General features: G+C 34.9%; 1 protein-coding gene across 3 annotated transcripts in view; it reads left to right on the top strand.

Moving 5' to 3' along the window:
- Zmat1 (zinc finger matrin-type 1) overlaps nucleotides 1–19506 on the top strand; it is a 68418-nt gene extending 48912 nt beyond the window's left edge. For 2 of the 3 annotated variants that reach the window (XM_075957963.1, XM_075957964.1), the window contains 7 exons: nucleotides 108–214; nucleotides 1396–1497; nucleotides 1585–1759; nucleotides 3498–3554; nucleotides 4632–4697; nucleotides 13313–13412; nucleotides 16955–19506. In XM_075957963.1, the coding sequence (XP_075814078.1) occupies nucleotides 108–214; nucleotides 1396–1497; nucleotides 1585–1759; nucleotides 3498–3554; nucleotides 4632–4697; nucleotides 13313–13412; nucleotides 16955–18278 (1931 nt within the window). In that variant the 3' untranslated portion in view covers nucleotides 18279–19506. The remainder of the gene's footprint in view (nucleotides 1–107; nucleotides 215–1395; nucleotides 1498–1584; nucleotides 1760–3497; nucleotides 3555–4631; nucleotides 4698–13312; nucleotides 13413–16954) is intronic. The other variant, XM_075957965.1, reaches the window with a different exon arrangement.
- The last annotated feature ends 833 nt before the right edge of the window (nucleotides 19507–20339 follow it).

The raw sequence follows: 20339 nt of genomic DNA, 5'->3' as shown, positions 1-20339 counted from the left end.
TCAATGACATATTTGAAGAGAAGGCTGTTAGTATATACTCTGAAATATAAAAATTTGATTTGTTCAAATTTCATTGCTATGATAGATTTTTTTTACTTTATTTATAGATGACACCTGTGAAGGACAAGAAAGGTCTGCATATATTACAGATGATTTTTGTCAAACATGTGGAGTGGTACTGCAGCATGAATCAGAAAGGATTTCACATTATAAGGTTGGTTGGTTAAATGCGGTGGGAATGAGGATGAGGAATCATATTTTTAAGTGTAGCAAGTTAACTGCATTTAAGTCGTTTTACTTGATTAATTTAAAGACCTGGAACATGGTAACATTTCTTTTTTTAATTTTTTCAAGACAAGGTTTCTCTGTTGCTTTTGGTGGCTGTCCTGGAACTAGCTTTTATAGATCAGGCTGGCCTTGAACTCAGAGAGATCTGCCTGCCTCTGCTTCCTGAGTGCTAGGATTAAAGGCATGCACCACCACCACCTGGCAACATGGTAACATTTCTATTTGGCAGACAGGAATATTGGCTCAGGAAAGGATAGTCACATACAAATTTAAGTTAGGGAATATAGATTAAACTCTTTGGTTTTGATTGCAAACTTTCTTTTCTTTCCTTCACACCATTCTGCCTCCCTTTGTATTCTCTATTATTATATCAAATATATTGTAGATATTAACAAGTTTGAGGGATACTGTAGAACTACTAGAATCTTCATTTATAATAAACGTAGACCATAGATTGGCTTGTTATCATCCTGCCATTGAGGTTGGAGAGGCTCAGAAGACCCACTTTCTGAGTTCCATTGACAGTTAACAGTTGTTAGGAGGCAGGAGATCAAGAGGCCTCATCACTCCCTGTGCATTAACAATTGATGATTGCTGGGAAAGGGAGGGATTTTCTGCACTGATGTAGTCACTGATGATGTGCTCATAATCCTGTAAATAACTTTTACTAGTCTTCATGTAGATTATGCTAGTGAAGATCGTTGTGGTATACATAAAAAGGCATGAAAGTAGAAAGGAAAGTGAGTTGGGAGGATAATAGGTAATATAAAAATATATACATGAATGAAAATGTCACAATGAAGCCCCTTGCAATGTTTAACTAACATAATAAAAAATAAAATACTGACTTCTAAGTTGTAGGATCATCTTATTTTAATTTTAACTGAGGTCTAAAGATTTGAAAGGAGTGAAACTCTAGTTATTGCAGTCAAGGGTTGACGATGTAGCCCAAAAGTGTGTCACTTATCTAGCCTGTTCAAGACCATGATCTCAAAAAAAAGTTACTATAAAATCTGCTAAAATAGATGTCTCCTGAGCTCACATTCAGAGAGGTGCACATTTTAGGTGTCTCTGTTGTTAACTAAACAAAGTTGTATCTTTTTCCAGAGTGAAATACATGCTCAAAATGTTAAGTTCTATTTTCAAGTGCATGGGGAACCAAACGAAGTGCCTGGTAGAAAAGTGAGCATGCCTGTTGAGAATTCTCAGGTGAGTTGTCTTTGTGGAATGGTGTAATTGTGAACTCTAAGATTTTAATATTTAAAAAATAAAAAAGATTGAATGTACTTTTTACAGGTGTACAAGAGTGAAGAAGTCAACAGAGGCAAATTTAGCGGTTTCTGCAATATGACTTTTGACTCCACAGCCGTTGCTCAGGCTCATTTTGTAGAAAAAAGCCATGTGCAGAATCCAAAACAATTGCTGGAAGAACATGACAGAGTTTCTCCATCAGGATGCCAACCAAAGATGGGTAAGATTCTCTTCATCTCTTTAAAAGATATTTATCTTTCCCCTACATTGTATCATTACTTTGGGGGAGCAAACTCCCACTACAGTTCAAACAACTTGATTATTTTTCCACTTAGTAAATCACTTTCTGTATTCTTGTCTGTGGAGATAACTGCTAACTAAATTTAAAAAAAAATATTATTGTCACTATTCAGTTTACTAAATCCACGTAAAGCAAATGAGTACTATATGTTATTAATAACAATATGCATCTAGAGAAACTAAAAATCTTGGCTTTTTAAATTATGTTTCCTCACCTTGTCATAATTTTTGATGTACATCTTTATCTCATTTGTCAATTCAGATCAGTCTTCAGTATAGTATAGTTATATACTCTAGTGTGTATACTATATAGTATGCTTATGACCAAAGCTGTAAAAAGCAAACTAAATTGCTGAATTTCCTTCAATCCTAATAATCCATTCTTTAACTTCTATAAATGTGAAGTACCAGTGAATAATTATAGAATGCTAAATCCCAAAGATACAGAGAATTATAGAACATTGCCTCTTCCTTCTAGTAACATTCAAATGAAGAAATGAAAGCACTTCCACTGAATTACCTGAACTGGCAGAGTACATTTTGGAAAATAGCTCATATTTTGAAAAATTTACATGCTACCATAAAAATAATGCTTGATCAGCTGGAATAATTGATCTAGCACATTCTTAAGAGCTTTCACTGTGTCACTAAGGCATTCATTTCTGAAAAAAAATCATCAACATTCATCTCCAGCACATCATATAGGTATTTTCCAGAGCAAATTACCTCAGCATATTATTAGAATTTATTTTTTCTAGCTGGGCAGTGGTCGCATGTGACTTTAATCCCAGCACTCGGGAAGCAGAGGCAGGTGGATCTCTGTGAGTTTGAGGCTAGCCTGGTCTACAAGAACTAGTTCAAGGACAGGCTCCGAAAACTACAGAGAAACCCTGTAAGAGGAGGGCCCATTTGTTCATCCCAGCCACCCGGATAGCTTAGCCACAAAATAACCACACAGAAATTGTATTCATTAAATCTCTGCTTGGCCCATTAGCTCTAACTTCTTATTAGCTAACTCTTACATCTTAATTTAACCCATTTTTATTAATCTGTGCATTACCACGAGGTTGTGGCCTACCAGCAAAGTTCCAGTATGTCTATCTTCAGCACAGATCCATGACGTCTCTCTCTGCCTCTTCTTCCCAGCATTCCATTTAGTTTATCGCCTAGCTCTGGTCCCCTATAGCTCTGCTATAGGCCCAAAGTAGTTCCTTTATTAACCAGTGAAAGCAACACATAGACAGAAGGACTTCCTACACCATTTCCCATTTTCTGTTTAAACAAAAAGGAAGGCTTTAACTTCAACATAGTAACATTACATATAACAAAACAGGTATTAAATAAGAATTGCAGTTATAATATTTATATCTACTTTATCTTTTATTATAACTAATGGAAACTATAACTATCTATTCTTTAACTCCTTTAAAAACTCCAGAAGGATATACCATTGCCTAAGTAAACAGGAAGTACATTGTAAGCAACTTCCAAAACTCTAGAATTGACAGAGACATTTCACTGCCTGGACAGTCACCCAAAGATTTTTTGTACTGTTGAAGCATCCATCTTCAGCCTACAAGCCCATAGTATCAAGAAGACTTTTCCACAAAGCAGGAAATGTTAAAGACAGTTTAATCACTTTCTTTTGTATCCTGCAGAATGTCTCACAGACTCTTTCATGAAGCAGGAACCCCAAAGGATCATCGCACCTTTAGGTAAGTTTAGCAGTCATTTTTCTGTGGGTCCTGCACCTGCATGTTCAGTTTAGCAGTTCATGCAAGAGCAGTTCCTTGCCCTAATGGCTAACAAACTCCATAAGGAGCCTCTTTGATGCCCATCTTTCTCTTGAAGTAACTGGAGCCACCAGAGATAGGCGTGCTGAAACTTGGCTAGTAGGCCACAACCTTGTGGTGATGCAAAAATTAATAGATATTGGTTAAATTAAGATGTAAGAGTTAGCCAATAAGAAGTTAGAGCTAATGGGCCAAGCAGTGATTTAATGAATACAGTTTCTGCGTTGTTATTTTGGTTCTGGGCGGCCAGGATGAATAAGCGCCTTCCTCCTACAAAACCCTGTCTTTAAAAACGGAAGGAAGGAAGGAAGGAAGGAAGGAAGGAAGGAAGGAAGGAAGGAAGGAAGGAAGGAAGGAATTTGTTTTTTCTAATAAGATACACTATAATTTTTATATTTATTCTAGTCTGTCAGATTATCATATGCTTATTTTCTTATCTGTTGATTAAAAGAGGGACAGAATCATTGTGCTTTACAAGAGAAACTATTTTGTAAATATCTTACCTATAGCCCCCAAATTCATTTCTTTGGGTTCAAGGAGGAAAGTAATTGAAAGAGACGTACAATAAAACATATAGTTTCAAGTTATTAAATGATGAGAGCTCACTCTGGTGTAAGCATGACAAATCAAGACAGAATAGATGAAAAATATCATCTTAGAAGTTTATGCCATCTGATTTATCTTGTGAATTGCAAAAGAATAATCTTGAAATAGCTCCCATACTTCTATTGTTTCCATAAATGGAAATGGTCAAACAAAACTGGTTATAAAATATTTCCTCCTTCCCAAGTCTTTGGTTTACAAACTAGGTGACAAACTAGCATGCACATTTATCTCACAAAAGAGCCTTCATGACTTAATTTCTTTTATCCAGAAGCCCTGTGCTGAGTATATAGAAAGATAGTAAATTTTTAGAGAATTTCTTTAATACTTTACAATGGATGCAATTCTAATATTTGATTAGATGTTAATAATTTTTCATTACAATTATTTCTGCAGATAAACCCAACACTACATCAGCAGCACCAACCTTCCTAAAATCTGTTATTGTGAAGCCTCCTCCAGGTAGGAATAAGGTCAAAACAACTCCTTTTTTTTCTCTAGCAGTGCTTTGGATCTGGATAATCCAAGCAGATAGTGTAAGCTCTTTCCTGTTTCTTTTAATAATCTACTAATGCTTCACAATATTATATTAGGAGCAAAAAAATGAAGATAGGAGAACATTTTTATCTAAATAGCTGAGAAATGTCTACTAGCAAAATCAAATACATATAACAAACTAAAAAAGTATTCTATACTCTTTCACAGGAATTTTGTATTTTATAAAACATACTAGTTTACTAATAAACCACTGGATTTTATTAATTAAAGAACTTGTAGTGTTCAAGCAATCAATTCCATGTATTTTTATTTGTTTTTCTAGGACATGAGAGCCATAAAGTCTTTTATGTCTCTTAATTTTAAAATCATACGTGTGTGTGTGTATGTGTGTGTGTGTTTCCATGTTATTTTAAGAAGTATTCCAAATTAGTGTGATACAACGATATTTTTTGGGGTGCTAAACTAGTCATTCTTGGTAGTATAAATAGGAATATACCATTTTTTCTAAAGAGGAAAATATATAAACTAGTTAATAATACCTCGTTGCAAAAGAATATGTGTGTGTGTGTATACACATTTTTGTAACATATATTGAACATATTTTGCTAACATGAAATTTCTTGGTCCATAGGTTTCTATGATTTTGAGTGATAGAAGTAGAAAGTTTGAAAAATGACTAGATGGCTTAGAGCTAAGAAAGGGTAGCAAAATTTCAGGTACAACATAGAGACTTGCCTTGACTGGAGAAATATATCTGTTCCTCTGTTATATTTCTTATCCCCCCACCACATACAAACACCTTCTTACGACTAGTGTGTCTTTTTGCCCTTTCATAGTCTCTTTTTTACCTTTTCTTCAACACATTATAGTTCACCTGTTCTTATTAGACAGACTTCCATGTGAAAATGTTCATTACTTTTGACCTCTTAAAATTCTGTTCTTTTCATGTACAATTCCTCACAGTCTGGTTCTACTTTATTTCGTTGTTTTGTTTTGTTTTTGTTTCGTTTGTAAGCTATCTGCATCAGCTCTTTGTCAGTTCAACACCTAGATTTAGGTCCTCACAGGTTCCGTTATTGGCCTGACTCTGCAAGCACAATTCTGTGTATTTCCCTGGTTTTAACTGTCATCTGTACTCTCATAGCCTGTCCATCAAACTTAGACTACCTGTCAAAATTGGAGATAATATTGCAGTTGGATACCTCAAAGCTATTTAAATCAACACTCTTCCAAAATAAAAACCTATAGCTAACTGTCAACTTCCCAATACCACACCATTAAATCTAATGAAATGCCAAGTTTTGATTGTCTTACCTCCTGAATTATTACTGTCCCCCTAACTCTATCCACACCATTCCTACACTACTAGAGGTCTTTATATATTCCTAGAGCTTTGTTAGTCAGACTGTGAGATATTGACCAGAATTGTTGGTATCATCTGAGGGCTTATTAGAAAATAGAATTCAGCCCTTTTTATAGACCTACTTATTCAGAATTCACTTCTTCAACAAGACCTCTAAATTATTTGTATGTAAGAAACTTGAAGACACAGTACTTTTTCTGCCACTGGTTTTATTTCCACAAATGCACTCTCAATTCAATTACTGGAGTGTTTCCTTCAAAACACAAATTTTTCCATGATACTGTCCAACTTGAAATTTCTTCACTGCTTTTCCAACTTCTAAAGATGAAATATAAATGCCCTAGCCCCCTCCTTCTTTTCCTTCCTCTTCATGCTTGTCTTCTGCTACTGAGATGCTGTTATCTATGCAGGTCAATACCTGCAAGTTGTATGGCTTCCAAAAACCATTACTCTTACTTCTTTTATTTGTACTTTTCCTTATACCCCCTCCTCCCTTGTTGCCTGAAATACTTCGATAACCTGCTTCTGACTAATTCATACTCATTCTTAAACATTCTGCTGCTACCTGGAAGCCTTTTTGCTTCCTTTAAGGCTACCTACCCTTCTGTGTGTCTACTTTTCTCTCTAAGTGCTTTTTCTCCCACTTCAGCTTAAGGTTTTTAAGGGAGGAAATGTCATGTAATTCATCTCTATTTCCAGTGATAGACAAAAAAAAACAAGCATAAAACTATTTATTCCTACCTCCGTAGAGATTAGTTTAATATATTAGTCAGTGAACTATTAATGAATCTTTCTCTCAAATGCTCTCCCTTTGTACTATTTCAGTTTCCTATATAGTGTGGTCAAAGTGCTAAAACCTTTGTGGGGATATGTAGTTTTACCCACTATTTTAAAGAAATTGAGTTAAGTAAGCATAAAAGTAAAAGTGGCAGTTTACTTTAAATGTCTGAAGAAATGATGAATTGCCAGTTGTTAGGTATTTTTCCTACTGGTGAGTTGAAAGGCTCTGAAATGTGTGGCTTCTGTATAAATTTGAACTGAGTCTAAATTAGAGGTGTTTGGACTGTTACTGCTGCTGTGTGAGACAGTATTTTAGCACTCTGAAATGTCAAGATTATTAGAATGAGAGAAGAAGAATGTTTGCTTTCTGTTAAAAAAAAAACACTGTGACCAAAAGCAACCATGGAAAGAAAGGGTTTATTTTAGCTTACCACTTATAGTCAACTATGGAGGGAATTCAAGGCAGAAATCTGGAGGCAATAACTGAAGCAGAGACCATAAAGGAACATTGATTACTGGCTTGCTACCACCATGGCTGGCTCAGTCTGCTTTCTTAAATAAATAGCACCATTTGCTCAAGGGTGGCACTGTTCACAATGAGCTGGGCCCTTCCACATCAATCATGAATCAGGAAAGTTCTCCACACAGTTGCCACAGTCCAACCTGATCAGTTTTTTTTTTAATTGAGGCTCCGTCATCCCAGATGACCCTAGCTTGTGTCAAGTTGACAAAAATCTTACCAGCAAAAAGAATTTTGGTGTTCATATCTGATCATGAAATAGTGTCAGTAAAATTCAGTCTATTTATTGAAAGCGTTTTACACTAATCTCTGAAGCTACTGCTCAGAGAATAAACATATCCTGTCATAACTCCTGTCTCGCAAGCCAAAACATTAGAGCATTATGAAAACATCTAGTTCACCTAGACATGGTGGTACATGCCTATAATGTCATTACCCAGGAGGGAGAAGAAGGAAGATTACTGTATACTATATGTTTGAGGCAAGTCAGGGCTACATAGTGAGTTCCAGGTGAGCAAGGGATACATAGCAAAACCCTTTCTCAAACAGCAACAACAAAAAGACATATCTAGAAAAATTAAATTAGCTAATGAGAATTTCAGAGAACACTGACAACAGAATTCCATGTTACAAGTGAACCAGTTTTAAGAAAAAGGCAATTAAGGTGATGTAGAGATAGCTCAGAAGCTAAGAGCCCTGGGAGCTCTTGCAGAGGATCCGAGTTCAAGTCCCAGCATTTACATTGCAGCTGATGACCATCTCTATTTCCAACACCCTCTTCTGGCCTCCATGGGTACTGCATATACATGTTACACAGACATACATGTAGGCAAAACACATAAAATTTCAAAAAAGGCAACTTAACACCATATGCCACTTTAATTATTCCACTATTTTCATTTTCTTATTTCTATCTATCTTTTCCTCTGTCTATCTTCTATAATGTGCATGTTTCTCCATATTTGATTTTTTTCTTCCTCGTTATCACTGCTTGCTTAAGTCCCTTCTAGCTCGGCTCAGGATTGACAAGACTAAGGCTAAAGTATGTATATATTTTTAAATGTTATGTTTGTTTTAGTTATCTTACTAATTTTAGTTATCTAAATTTAGATAAGTTATTGCACTTATCTAAAATTAAGTTAATAATTTCTAAATTCAACTTAAATTGCAAAACTTTTGTTCTTGATAGTATCACTATTAAACATCTACACTTGAATCTCTATACTTCCCTATATTCTTTCTATAAGTGAGTATCATCAAATCTTCTATTACACCTTTTTCTACTTTCCTTAGATTTCCATTGCTAACTCTTCACATGTTAACACTATTGGAACCATCAGTATAAGGCTTTTTGTTAATTAAAAATTAAAATAAGGCTTGTTAAAAGGTGCAAACAAGCCTGAGTTTCCATGTGAACTTAGAAACGATTGTAGCAAGTGTATAGCAGAGCTAAACAGGCCTAAGAGCAGTCTCTGAGATAAGAGAGTGGAGAGTGAAGGAAACAATAGGGACGGGTTAGAAGATTGGGCCAGGGTCCTACAAGATAGCTCATCAAGCATAGGATCTGGGTGCTAAGTCTAGCAATCTGAGTTCAGTCCCTGGAACCACATTATTGAATTGCCCTCTGGCCTCCACATGAACAACATGGCACATGATTGAGAATATATTATACAAATCATATGTGTGCATATGCAAAATAGACTTTAAAATAATTTTAAAACATTGGGCCAAGAATTCTGATAACTGGGACAGTGAATAGGTTTCCTGTCTATACAGAAATGATTTACATATTTTTACTTACTATATCTGAGTTATCCATATTCTAGAAAGTGGTAGCGTCAACATGTAGAAAATCCAAGAGTTAAGGTAATGGTAATTCCACCACAGTTCTGGAACTGCCTCCAAACCCTTTGCGTGTGACGGAAACCCTTTTAATTCCTATATTTCCACTATTAGAGCATGAATATATGAAAAGCCAAGGGCTAAGTTAACATGAACATTTTCCACATAACTCTAATGTATAACCAGATTTGAAACCCACAAATTAGAGAAACCCAGGAGTCTTGTTCATCATGCATCACTTAGGTACACCCTCTATATATGTTGTTAATGAAGGCCATTTCTGGTTTGGTTTTCACATCTATAAAATAAATATAGCTGAAAAGCCTTGCTGTGGAGACCCACAGTTTCTGATTGACTAGTTTGTTTTGTAGGCCCACAGTTTCTGATTGACTAGTTTGTTTTGTAGGACATCCATAGTCTTCAGCTAATAATCTTTAAACCAGGGACTAACAAACTTGAAAGAGGCCAATAGATAACTAAAGAATTATAAAAATATTTAATTCAGGATATTTCTCACAGTGTCTCTGATAATACATTTTCAGTATTAGTTTTCAAAACTAATTCCCAATTCCACTATAGAAACTGAACTCTATTCTCCAGGAAAGAATTCTAGGATTCTATGCCTAATGCTCCGGGTGGTTTTTACCAGAGAAATTGGTGTACTTCATGTTAGTGAACTGTCATTCTAGTCTTCATTTACAATAATAGGAGATATTATTTCCAGGTCTTGGGGTTTTTTGAATGTCTTTGAATACATACTATATTTTTCCTGGTTTCAAAGAATATAGGAAATCAAATTAGAAACAGAAAGTTTAATTGGCATAAAATAAGAGCATAGAGACAGAAGATAATTTTTAAAGAATCATTCATTCAAAGTTTTTAAAAACACAAAAAAATTTAAAGCTGTGGGTATTTGTGGGAGTATCATATGTTTGATACAGATATACTTATATATAAGACAAGTGAAGCCGGGTGGTTGTGGTGCAGGCCTTTAATCCCAGCACTCAGAAGGCAGAGGCAAGTGAATCTCTGTGAGTTCAACGTCAGCCTGATCTACAAGAGCTAATTCTAGGAGAGGCTCCAAAGCTACATAGAAACCCTGTCTCAAAAAACCAAATAAATAAATAAATAAATAATAAGACAAGTGAAACACATTTATACCTTAAAACATTTATGATTTTGTAGTGAAATTTTTCAAAATCCATTTCCTTGCTTTTTGAAATATATAGGCTGTAATTGTTATCTATAATCATCACACAGTGGACTAACACCCAAAGCTTCTTGCCACCATCTCACTGTTAACAGTGCACATTTACCTACCTGTATAAGTGCTTTCCTTGCTTCCTAATCTTCTTGGCCTTGGTGATGACCATTCTAATCTAAACTTCTATTGTATTAAGTGTTTTAGATTTAGCATAGGCAGAAGGTTACATACTTGTAGTGATATGCTGTGGGCAGGCCTGCTTTTCATCCCGCCTGGCTTCTGCATGGCTAGCTTAGCCCCGGAAATAACAACACACAAATTATATTCATTTAAACACTGCCTGGCCCATTAGTTCCAGCCTCTTATTGGCTAATTCCCACATCTTGATTAACCCATTTCTAATAATCTGTGTATCACCACAAGGTGGTGGCTTACTGGGAAAGATTCAGCATGTCTGACCTGATGGCTGGCTCCGAGGCATCTGCCCTGGAGAAGAGAGGCATGGTGTCTGACCTCACTTTCCTTCTTCTCAGCATTCTGTTCTGTCTACTCCGCCTATCTAAGCTGCTGTCCTATCAAAGGCCAAGGCAGTCTCTTTATTAACCAATGAAAGTAACACATAGACAGATGACTTTCCCACATCACATAGTACTTTTCATGCCTGCTTATATCACCTAAAATAGTTACATTCAGTTCCATGTATGTTGTCACAAGAGATAGGTTTTCAGTATTTTTTCATGACAAAATAACATTTCACTGTGTGTACTATGTTTTATCCATTCAATAATTTGGGACCACTTGAATTGTTTCATTTCTTGCCTATTATGAATAATGTAATAAACATAGGAATGTATACCTTTCTTACATATTGATTTCAGTTTCTTTGGATATACATTAATATTGCATTTACAAGAACATACGGTAATTATCTTCTTATTTGATAAGTGGTCTCTATACTTTAAATGGCTATTCTAATTTAGGTTTCCATCAACATTTTCTCCACATCCTCATCAGCATTTCCTATCCTTAGGGTTTTTTGTTTTATATTAGCCATTGTTCTTCAGGTATGATGGCATCTCCTTGTTCTTTCAGTTTGCAATTACCTGGTGATTAGTGATGTTTTGTATTTTCCATTTACTTACTGAACATTTTGGATGTCTCCTTCCAAAAAATGAGCTAAGGTTTTATTTTGTTATTGAGGTTTTGGTTCCTCAATATATATTTCTTTATATATTCTAGATATCAATTGCTTGTTATTATACACAAACCACAAATTTTATCCCATTTGTAGATTGTCTGTTGATTGTGTTATGCATTTCCTTTGTCCTGTAGCAACTTTAACATTTTTTAAAAATCCTATTTGTCTGTATTTGCATTTGCTTCCTGAATTTTGAGAGCCACTTCCAAAAATTCCTTACATATTACAGTATCCTGAAACATTTTACCTGAATTTTCTTCTAGTAATTTTATAGCTATCAGTGTTTCTGTTGTTTAGTTTTGAGATTATATTTTAGCTGCAGCTTTTATTCCTTCCCTTTGCTCTCTCAAAGTTCTCCTGTACACTCCTTCCCACTCTCCTTGAAATTTATGACCTCTTTTTTCATCAATTGTTATTGTCTGCATGCTCCTGTTTGCCCCTATACCACTCTTATACTTAAACTCTTTAGTCCATTTTGAGTCAGTCAGTGTAACTGGTGAGATTCAAAAGTCTACCCACATTTATATGTAAGTAATTTTCCTAACATTGTTTTTTGAAAAACTGTTTTCTGTCTAAAGGATGTTCTGAGTGTCCTTATCAAAACATTCATTCAAATTTTAATGTAACCTGTTGATTGCTGGTCATTAACAATATGTATTAATAATGAACATGTTATTCAATGTCTTTATTTTATTTTTCCCTGCAAGTAGTTTCTTGTTTCTGTAAATAATATTTGTTCAACAAAGGTCAATACACTTGAATATGATTAACTTATCCTCCTTTAAGTGATTAAACTGCTGTTTGATTTACAAGAAGATGATTCTGTTTGTCCTTAAATTTTATATGGTACCAATTTATTGCCTTGTCTCTAGAATAATGTTGATTTTATACTTGTCTCATGAAAGTTGTTCTGCTGACCAATAAGAAAGTTGAAAGATGGTGGGATTTCAAAAATAAGTTTATCTCCTGCTTCTAATTATCTTTTGAAAGCAGAATAGTTAGCTGCTATATAGCTTCTTTTTATAATTCATTTGTTTTGAAAGGTTTTCTGTTTTGGTTTTGTGTTTTTGTCGGGTTTTTTGTTTGTTTTTTCTTCATTTTAAATGGCAGCTATAATTTTAGAATTTTGCTTTCACCTTTCATCCTGTGCATGGGCTCAATGGTTCTCTTTTCTAAAATTTGTGGAAATTATTTTTGGTAACTAGTGAACTACAATGATTTCAGATAAGAGAGTAAAATTTTCCTATGTTTTTAATTAATGTTTTGTGACATTTCAGGGTTTGGTTTTGTAAGAAACTAACTAATAGCAAACAAAAAGGCTGTTGCAGACCGATAAAGCCCCTGCTATACAGTGTGTGTAGCAACATCAGGCAAGCAGATAGCAGATTCTTAGGAAAGAAATGAAGATACTGTGTATAGTATAAGGAATCCTGGGCATTAAATTTAGAGACATGGGCTAAAGGATGCTAATGCTATTCTTTGCTTCTGTGACTATCAGCAAGTGACTTTATGTCTTTGGACCAGTCTTTCTTAGGATGTTTCAAGTAGAGGGTCTCTAATAAAGTATTATCCATCACTGGCATTATATCATTCTAAGTATTATCCATCACTGGCATTATATGATTCTAAGTGTTTCCATATTGATCTTCTTAAACTCTATCATTTTTTATAGCATATAGAATGAGAACCTACGTATGCCATATCTGCAGTATCACCTTTACATCTTTACATATGTTCCGGTCCCACATGCAAGGAAGTGAACATCAAATTAAGTAAGTGGTTTTTGATATTAAAAATAAAAAAAATCGTCATGTTACCAAATACCAAATCTTCTAGTCAAATAATCTTTAATATATTTTACAAACCTTCTAGATATTCATTTCCCCATAATCTGAATCTAGAGGAAGTAGACAGTATTTGTAATATATTGCACACTAGTGTCAAGGACATTTTCTAATCACAATAATGCACTGGCAGATCTTTCTGGCAAATTGGTACACCCTCCTGAATAGACAACATTGTTTTTCTTTGTAGATGTGCTAAAAAAAAAATAAGTTTCTCAGGCTAGCCATGCAAATTCAAGGCATTTTAAAAAAGGTTTCCTTAATTCCAAGGATTCGGTGATCTAATATTCATCTTTACAGTGAGGTATAATAGTTCAGAACAAAGGTCATGCTGTTGTACCTAAAATACAGAATCCAGATCTGTTTTTAGCAATATTAATATTTGCTTTTAAGACAAGGAGAAATTTGTGGCATTGTACAGTAGGTAATTTTGGTGGCAGGGCAAGGAGTTATTTATGTTTTGGTTGTTGATTTTTAAATCAAAATGTAAAATTTATTATTTTACCGTATAAGAACATATTTATAGTATTTGTGATTACTTAGAGGTATCTTAGTTACTTCTCTATTGCTATGACAAAATACAATTATCAAAGGCAACTTACAAAAGAAAGCACTTAATTGGGATTAACAGTTTCGGAGGGATAAGAAACATGATGATGAAGCAAAGACCTGGTGCCAGGAACAGCTGAGAGCTCACATCTTGATACATAATTAGGAGGCAGAGAAAGAAAGAACACTGAGAATGGCCAGAGTCTTTGGAAACTTTAAATTATTCCCCCTGTGATATACCTCTTCCAACAAGGCCACACATCCTAATCCTTTCCAAACAATTCCATCAACTGGAGACCAAATATTCAATCATGAACCTATGGGGGACATTCTCATTCAAACCACCACAGGAATTATATTGCAGACTCAGCAAATGAAATTACACTATAGATATTAAAACCTTAGAATTTTAAATCTATAACCGGTCACATCTGTGCATCTAATCAAAGAACTGGCTTTAAAAATGTGACATTCAGACAGTTTATAAGGACATTAGTTATTAATGTTAATTAGCCACACATACTAGCATGCATTAATATTTGTGGTATTACAGTAGAATGAGATCATTTCACTCCTATGTTCATCCTCTATTTTATCCCAGGCCTGAAAATTTATTACCACATATTTCATATGCAAAATAATTGCTTTTATTGTGATATTTCCACATATTTATAAACCACACTTGGGTCATATTCATTCTCCCAATTATGCTGATGTCCTCCCTCTTCCCTAGTGGCGCCCCTTTTACTATGATGGGAATTTCTAAAAATATCAAGATCCCATAGATAAGAAGAAAAACAGTCAATACTTGTCCTTCTGGACCTAGGGTAGTTCACTTAACACCGTGATCTCCATGTCTATCCTTTATTTTAACAAACAATATGATTTTTATTTTCCTTTGTTATTAAATATTAAGTATTTCTTTGAGAATCACAACATATTCTGTATCTGCTGGTGGTCCCCTAAACTATTGTGTAACTTAGCTATTGTGAATTAGGTATTGCATTAAGTATTGCTGTTTAACCATCTCTCTTCTAAGCAACCTAGGATTATTTTGGATATATGTCTGGGAGTAATATAGTTGGATCTTATGGAAGTTATACATTTAGTTTTTGAGTAACTTCTATATAGATTTCTGTAATGGCTGCACTAATTTATATTTCCACTAAAATGTATATTCATTTTTCTGCATTCTCATCATTTTGTCTTGCATTTTTTTCTTTAATAAGTAGATTTTGTTCTTTAATAATTTTGTACATGTACACTATGTATTCTTTTTACTCTTTCAATCTCTCCTGTTGTCCCCCCCACACACACATCCTACTAGCCTCCTTCACTATAAATCTCTTCCCCATGTGTACTAGCTTTGGCTCTTTTTAGCATTTCACAAAGTTTATTTAGGGCTTTTTGTGTGATCTTGAGTGCAGAACCAACCATCAGAACCTTGTGGGATCACCACTGGGTACACGTCTAGATACTATGCTTGCCCCTCTCCAAGAAGCTGTGGTTGACAGTAGATCAACAGTATGTGGTAGGGCCTCATGAATCCTTTTTCTCTTCATAACTGACTGATAGGAGGGCCCAACTTCTGTGGACCTGGTTACAGTATACACATCTGCTATTAAGTTCATGGTTGTCACTTCTGTGTTGTGCTTTAAAGATATAATTTCTAACCCCTCTCCCCATTTAGGAGAACATAATATTCTTTCTGACCCATCTTCCCCAGCATTCCTTGAATATTAAGCAGGTGGTATAAATGTCTAGTCTAGGACTAAGCCTTTATTCTCAGCATCTTATGCAGCCATGGGTCTCTGTATTTATCTGCAAAGGAGAGGATGCTCTGTTCAATGCAAAGAATAGTCTTTGTCTGTGAGTATAAACAGACATTTAGAGGATGGTTTGATGTTGCCAATTTAGCTAAACAATAATCTTACCATCCCTTCCCAGGGTCTAAGACCTCTTTGGTCATGGTTTTTTGAGCAGGTTTACAGTAGTAGGCATGGATTCTCTCTTATGAAGCAAGCTCCAAATCCATTTAGGAAGCAGCTTTTCTCTTCTCTCTAATGTTTTCCTGGCTATGCAATTCCAGAAGCTGTTGAAAAGAATGTGTATTGTGCAGCTGTTGAATCAAATACTGTATGCTTAGTCCATTTGATTTATGGTACAGTTTAACTCTAAAGTCTCTTTGTTGATCTTTTTAACCTGAACACTGTATATATTCATGACTCGGATGGACAGTCTGGATTTTGAAGATATTAAAATGCATGTATTTATACATCCAGAAGTAAGGCTGGACAACAGGACAACTTTTAAGATAATTCTTCATTTCAACAGCAATGAGTTAAGCTGAGAAATACAGGAGACTTCTTTGGGGCCAGATTACTAATAGATCATAAGTCTCCTATCTAAGACTGTATTTTTGTAAGGTGATAGTTTCTGTACTTTGAAACTCACCAAGAGTTTCCTTCTCTCTTCTGCTAAGAGCCCCACTGAGGGGCATCTTCCTTGTCCGTAGTTTATTGCTGTGCACTTGTTTATGGTTCTCCATTTAAATTTCTTACAGTTCAAACATTTGGTGTTCCTGTACTTTACTTTGTTATTGTCTGCTCTTGCATTCTGGTATCTTTACACAGCATTCCCTCTCCCTGCAGCTCTTCATCTATGATTTTATTTCAATATTTCAATATCATGTAGAAAATGAAAGTATCAGTGTCTCCCATCTACCATCTTCTAAGAAATGTTTTTGCATAAAACTTGTGGAATTCTGGAGAGATATCTACCTATCCATGCTATGATTTGAGCATCAAAATTCTTTTTATAGTTTTAGATTTGCATTAAAACTTTGTAGATTTTATTTAAACTAATATTTTAGAGCAAATAAAATATTCATAGTAATCAAAACTGTATTACTTTCTTTGTAGAGAGTCTCATGTTATCAATCAAGTAAAGAATTCAAAGAAGATACAGGAGTCTTACCAAGGTGAATGTGCAGATTATAACAAAGTGAATAAACCTAGAGAGCTAGAGTATAAGGTTCATTTCAGGAAGATGGAGGATAATTACTTGGAAGTCCGTGGGTACAGAGAAATGGTTGATTCCAGACCCAGACAAAAAATGCTTGAACAACAACTTCCACTTGAAAATTTCTGGACACAGCCAGGACCGTACAATAATCCTCGAGCAGTAGAAGACCAGTTACCTCATTGTTTACCAGCACAGTCAAAAACATATGACTCTTTCCAGGATGAGCTTGAAGATTACATCAAAGAACAGAAGGCCAGAGGACTTGATCCCAATATTAGTTTTAGACGGGTGACAGAAAACTATAAGTATAGGGATCATGGTTACAGAGAAAGGGTTGATTCTGAACACAGACAAAGGATGTGTGAGGAAAGATTTTCATTTGAGAGTCCACAGACCTACCAGCGACAATACAATGGCTCACCAGTGGAAGGCCAGTTACCATACTGGTTACCACCTCATTCAAAGAGGAGAAATGATGATTTCCCAAATGAATTTGATGATTACAGCAAGGTGCAGGAATTTAGAGAACTCAAGCCAAAGACGTCTTTTAGAAGAATTGATAGTGCTTTTGAAACTCATGATTACAGAGAAATGGTTGACAGAAGATCTAAGCACAGAATGTTTGAGCAAAGATTCCCGTGTGAGACTTTCCAGACTCACACAGATCCATACAGCAGTTCACAAGCTGTGGAATATAAGTTACCTCATTATTTACCAGCTTATGAGAGCCAACGGAACCCAGACTCTGATAGTTACTATCAGTTCACAAGAGATTGCTTCTCAGAAAAACCTGGTCCTCTGAGCCTTAGTCAGCAAGAAAATAACCCTGGCTCACACAGTGTAGAATATGACATTTACAAGGAGTTGCCTTCATATGACAATACCAGTGCCCATGAAACAAGTCATAAAAGACGACATCAGAAGAAAAGACGACATCTGGGGGAAGAGAAAGAAAGGCCAGAGAAAGAACAGTCCAAGCATAAAAGGAAAAGGAGCTATCAGGATAAAGATTTAGACAAAGACAAGAACACTGAGAAAACTAAAGGACAGGAAGATAAAGCTGGAGTCAGTTCTGCAAAACTGAAGCATCGAAAAAAGAAAAGAAAACATGAAGTGTCCTCAGAGAAAGAAGAACGTAAGCACAAGAAACAGAAAAAGAGATTTGTTCAAGAAAGAACAGAAGAGGAAATCCTTTGGGATGAGTCAATTCTTGGGTTCTGAACTTACAAGATACCCAAGAATGGCTAAAAGAAAGCAATATTGATTTAGATAAAGATAGGAGTGACTGGTGAAGTTAAGGAAAGGCAGGTAGAGTATCAGCTCAAAAACCTTGAGGTTTTTTGTTTGCAAAAATAATTATGAGAAAAGAAACACAAGATATCTAAATCCATCCTTTACGAAAATGTTTTAAGGTAAACCTACTCAAGAATTTTGAACTTTTAGTTTTACTATCAGAAGACTGAATCAAGAAAATCACTGGGAAAAGTTCTGAGAACATTGAGATAAAGCACTTCAAATGAAGAGAAGAGATAAAACTCTCTTCCTCCCTCCCTCTCTCTCCCTTTCCCTCTCCCTCTCTCTATGTGTGTATGTGTCCTATGTTCTGCTCTCCTCTCTCACCTTCCCCCCTCTCTCTGTCACTCCCTCCTTTCAAAATGTAATTGAAAGTAGAAGCATAAAGTCTAAACCTAGCCTTCAATACGCAAGAACAAAATACTAAGAAGAATGGGAGAGGAAGAAACCTACTGAAGAAAATCCAGAAGATTCAGTGCTTTCTACTTTGCAGTTTTGTTCCCTTAAGGTTGAAGAAAGGTTTAAAACTTTGTTTTTTTTTGAAATTTGTGTTATTTGTGTATTTGTACATGTGTACAGTTAATTGCTAACAGAAGCCAGTTAAAGTCAAAATATTCAATATGCTTTTTAAAGTTACTTTCTCTGATTTTATAAGAAAGAAAATTATTCTATTGCTTATATATAATATGGTTTTCTTAAGTAGAGGTGTTTCTACTTTGTCCTTCAAGTTGCAATGAAAATGACTTGTTTGCTCATGGAAACTATGTACCTAAACAGTGAGTTACAAAGCAGTCTACAGCCATACCACCCTGAATTTTCCAAGTCTTGTTTGGTTTTGGAAGAATGGTCAGGCCTGAGGGAGACCAGACTTCTCAGAATCCATTCCTTTTAGAATTTGTGTGAGTATTGGTGGTATTTTTGCTACTGTTGTGTGTTAATGTTTATGTTTTCTCCAATGAAAATGTATGACGCAACTTAGCCCTTTTTTGTTAAATCTAATTTGCAGTGTATTTTTGTATTTTCTAGTTCTGAAAGTGGAAAATTAGTGTATAATAAATTAGATGATATATACTTTTAAAGTGTTCTCCAAAGGGCTGATAAAAATCGGTCTATATTCTGAAAAATGTTTATATTAAAGTGTTTTAATTTCTAAATACATCTTTGTGATTGTTTCCATCAAAAGATTCTATCCATGTGAGGTACAAGAAATGGAGTTTGCGACTAATTTCTAGGAAGACCACACAGTAAGGCTATAATTTGATTTATCCTACAGACTGCTTTATAGAAGTTAGCATTGTTTCGAGTTTAACTTTAGGTTAGAAAAAGATCTTCAACTTGAAAGTGAAGGAGAAAAACATTATAAATGCTTAAGAACTATGGGGATTTGTTAACTTTAAATTATTTAATTTTAGTTTTCTCTGATAGTGCACTATGTTTTATGATAAGTACTTTCTGTACAAACTTGAACATTATTATGCTATAGTAGGAAGTATAAAAACCTAAGATTTCCAAATCCCAGGATTATGATCTTAGTAGTACCATCAGGTTGCTATGGGATTTTGCAAAGATACCACTGGATTCCAGTATGCAGTCCCACGACAGAAAAACTAAAATACAGTAAGCCCTGTATATGCCAATTCTGTCAAAAATCATGGCAAATGTGATGGTGATATATCTGAATCTGAGAAAATGATTTTATATTTTTTCTGAGGTTTGAATTAACAAGTAGATACTAGAACATAATGATGATTGGTTTTATTCTAAGATGAGTGAACTATTCCAAAGAATGTTAGGTTGTCATAAAATCATTTCTCTTCCATGAGACTTTTAGTATAAGATAAATATATATCAGTGTATTAACGCTCTCTTTAAAGAAGCATTTGATGTACTGATGAAAAAATAGTAAGACAGGTAGAAAAAGTGGACTGTAAACTACAATACTGGCAATTTTCTTTTGATCACACACACATTGTATTCACAGAAAATGTT

Source organism: Microtus pennsylvanicus, chromosome X, assembly GCF_037038515.1.
Source record: "Microtus pennsylvanicus isolate mMicPen1 chromosome X, mMicPen1.hap1, whole genome shotgun sequence".
Taxonomy (NCBI): Eukaryota; Metazoa; Chordata; class Mammalia; order Rodentia; family Cricetidae; genus Microtus; species Microtus pennsylvanicus.
This window is presented reverse-complemented; position numbering and strand designations above follow the sequence as displayed.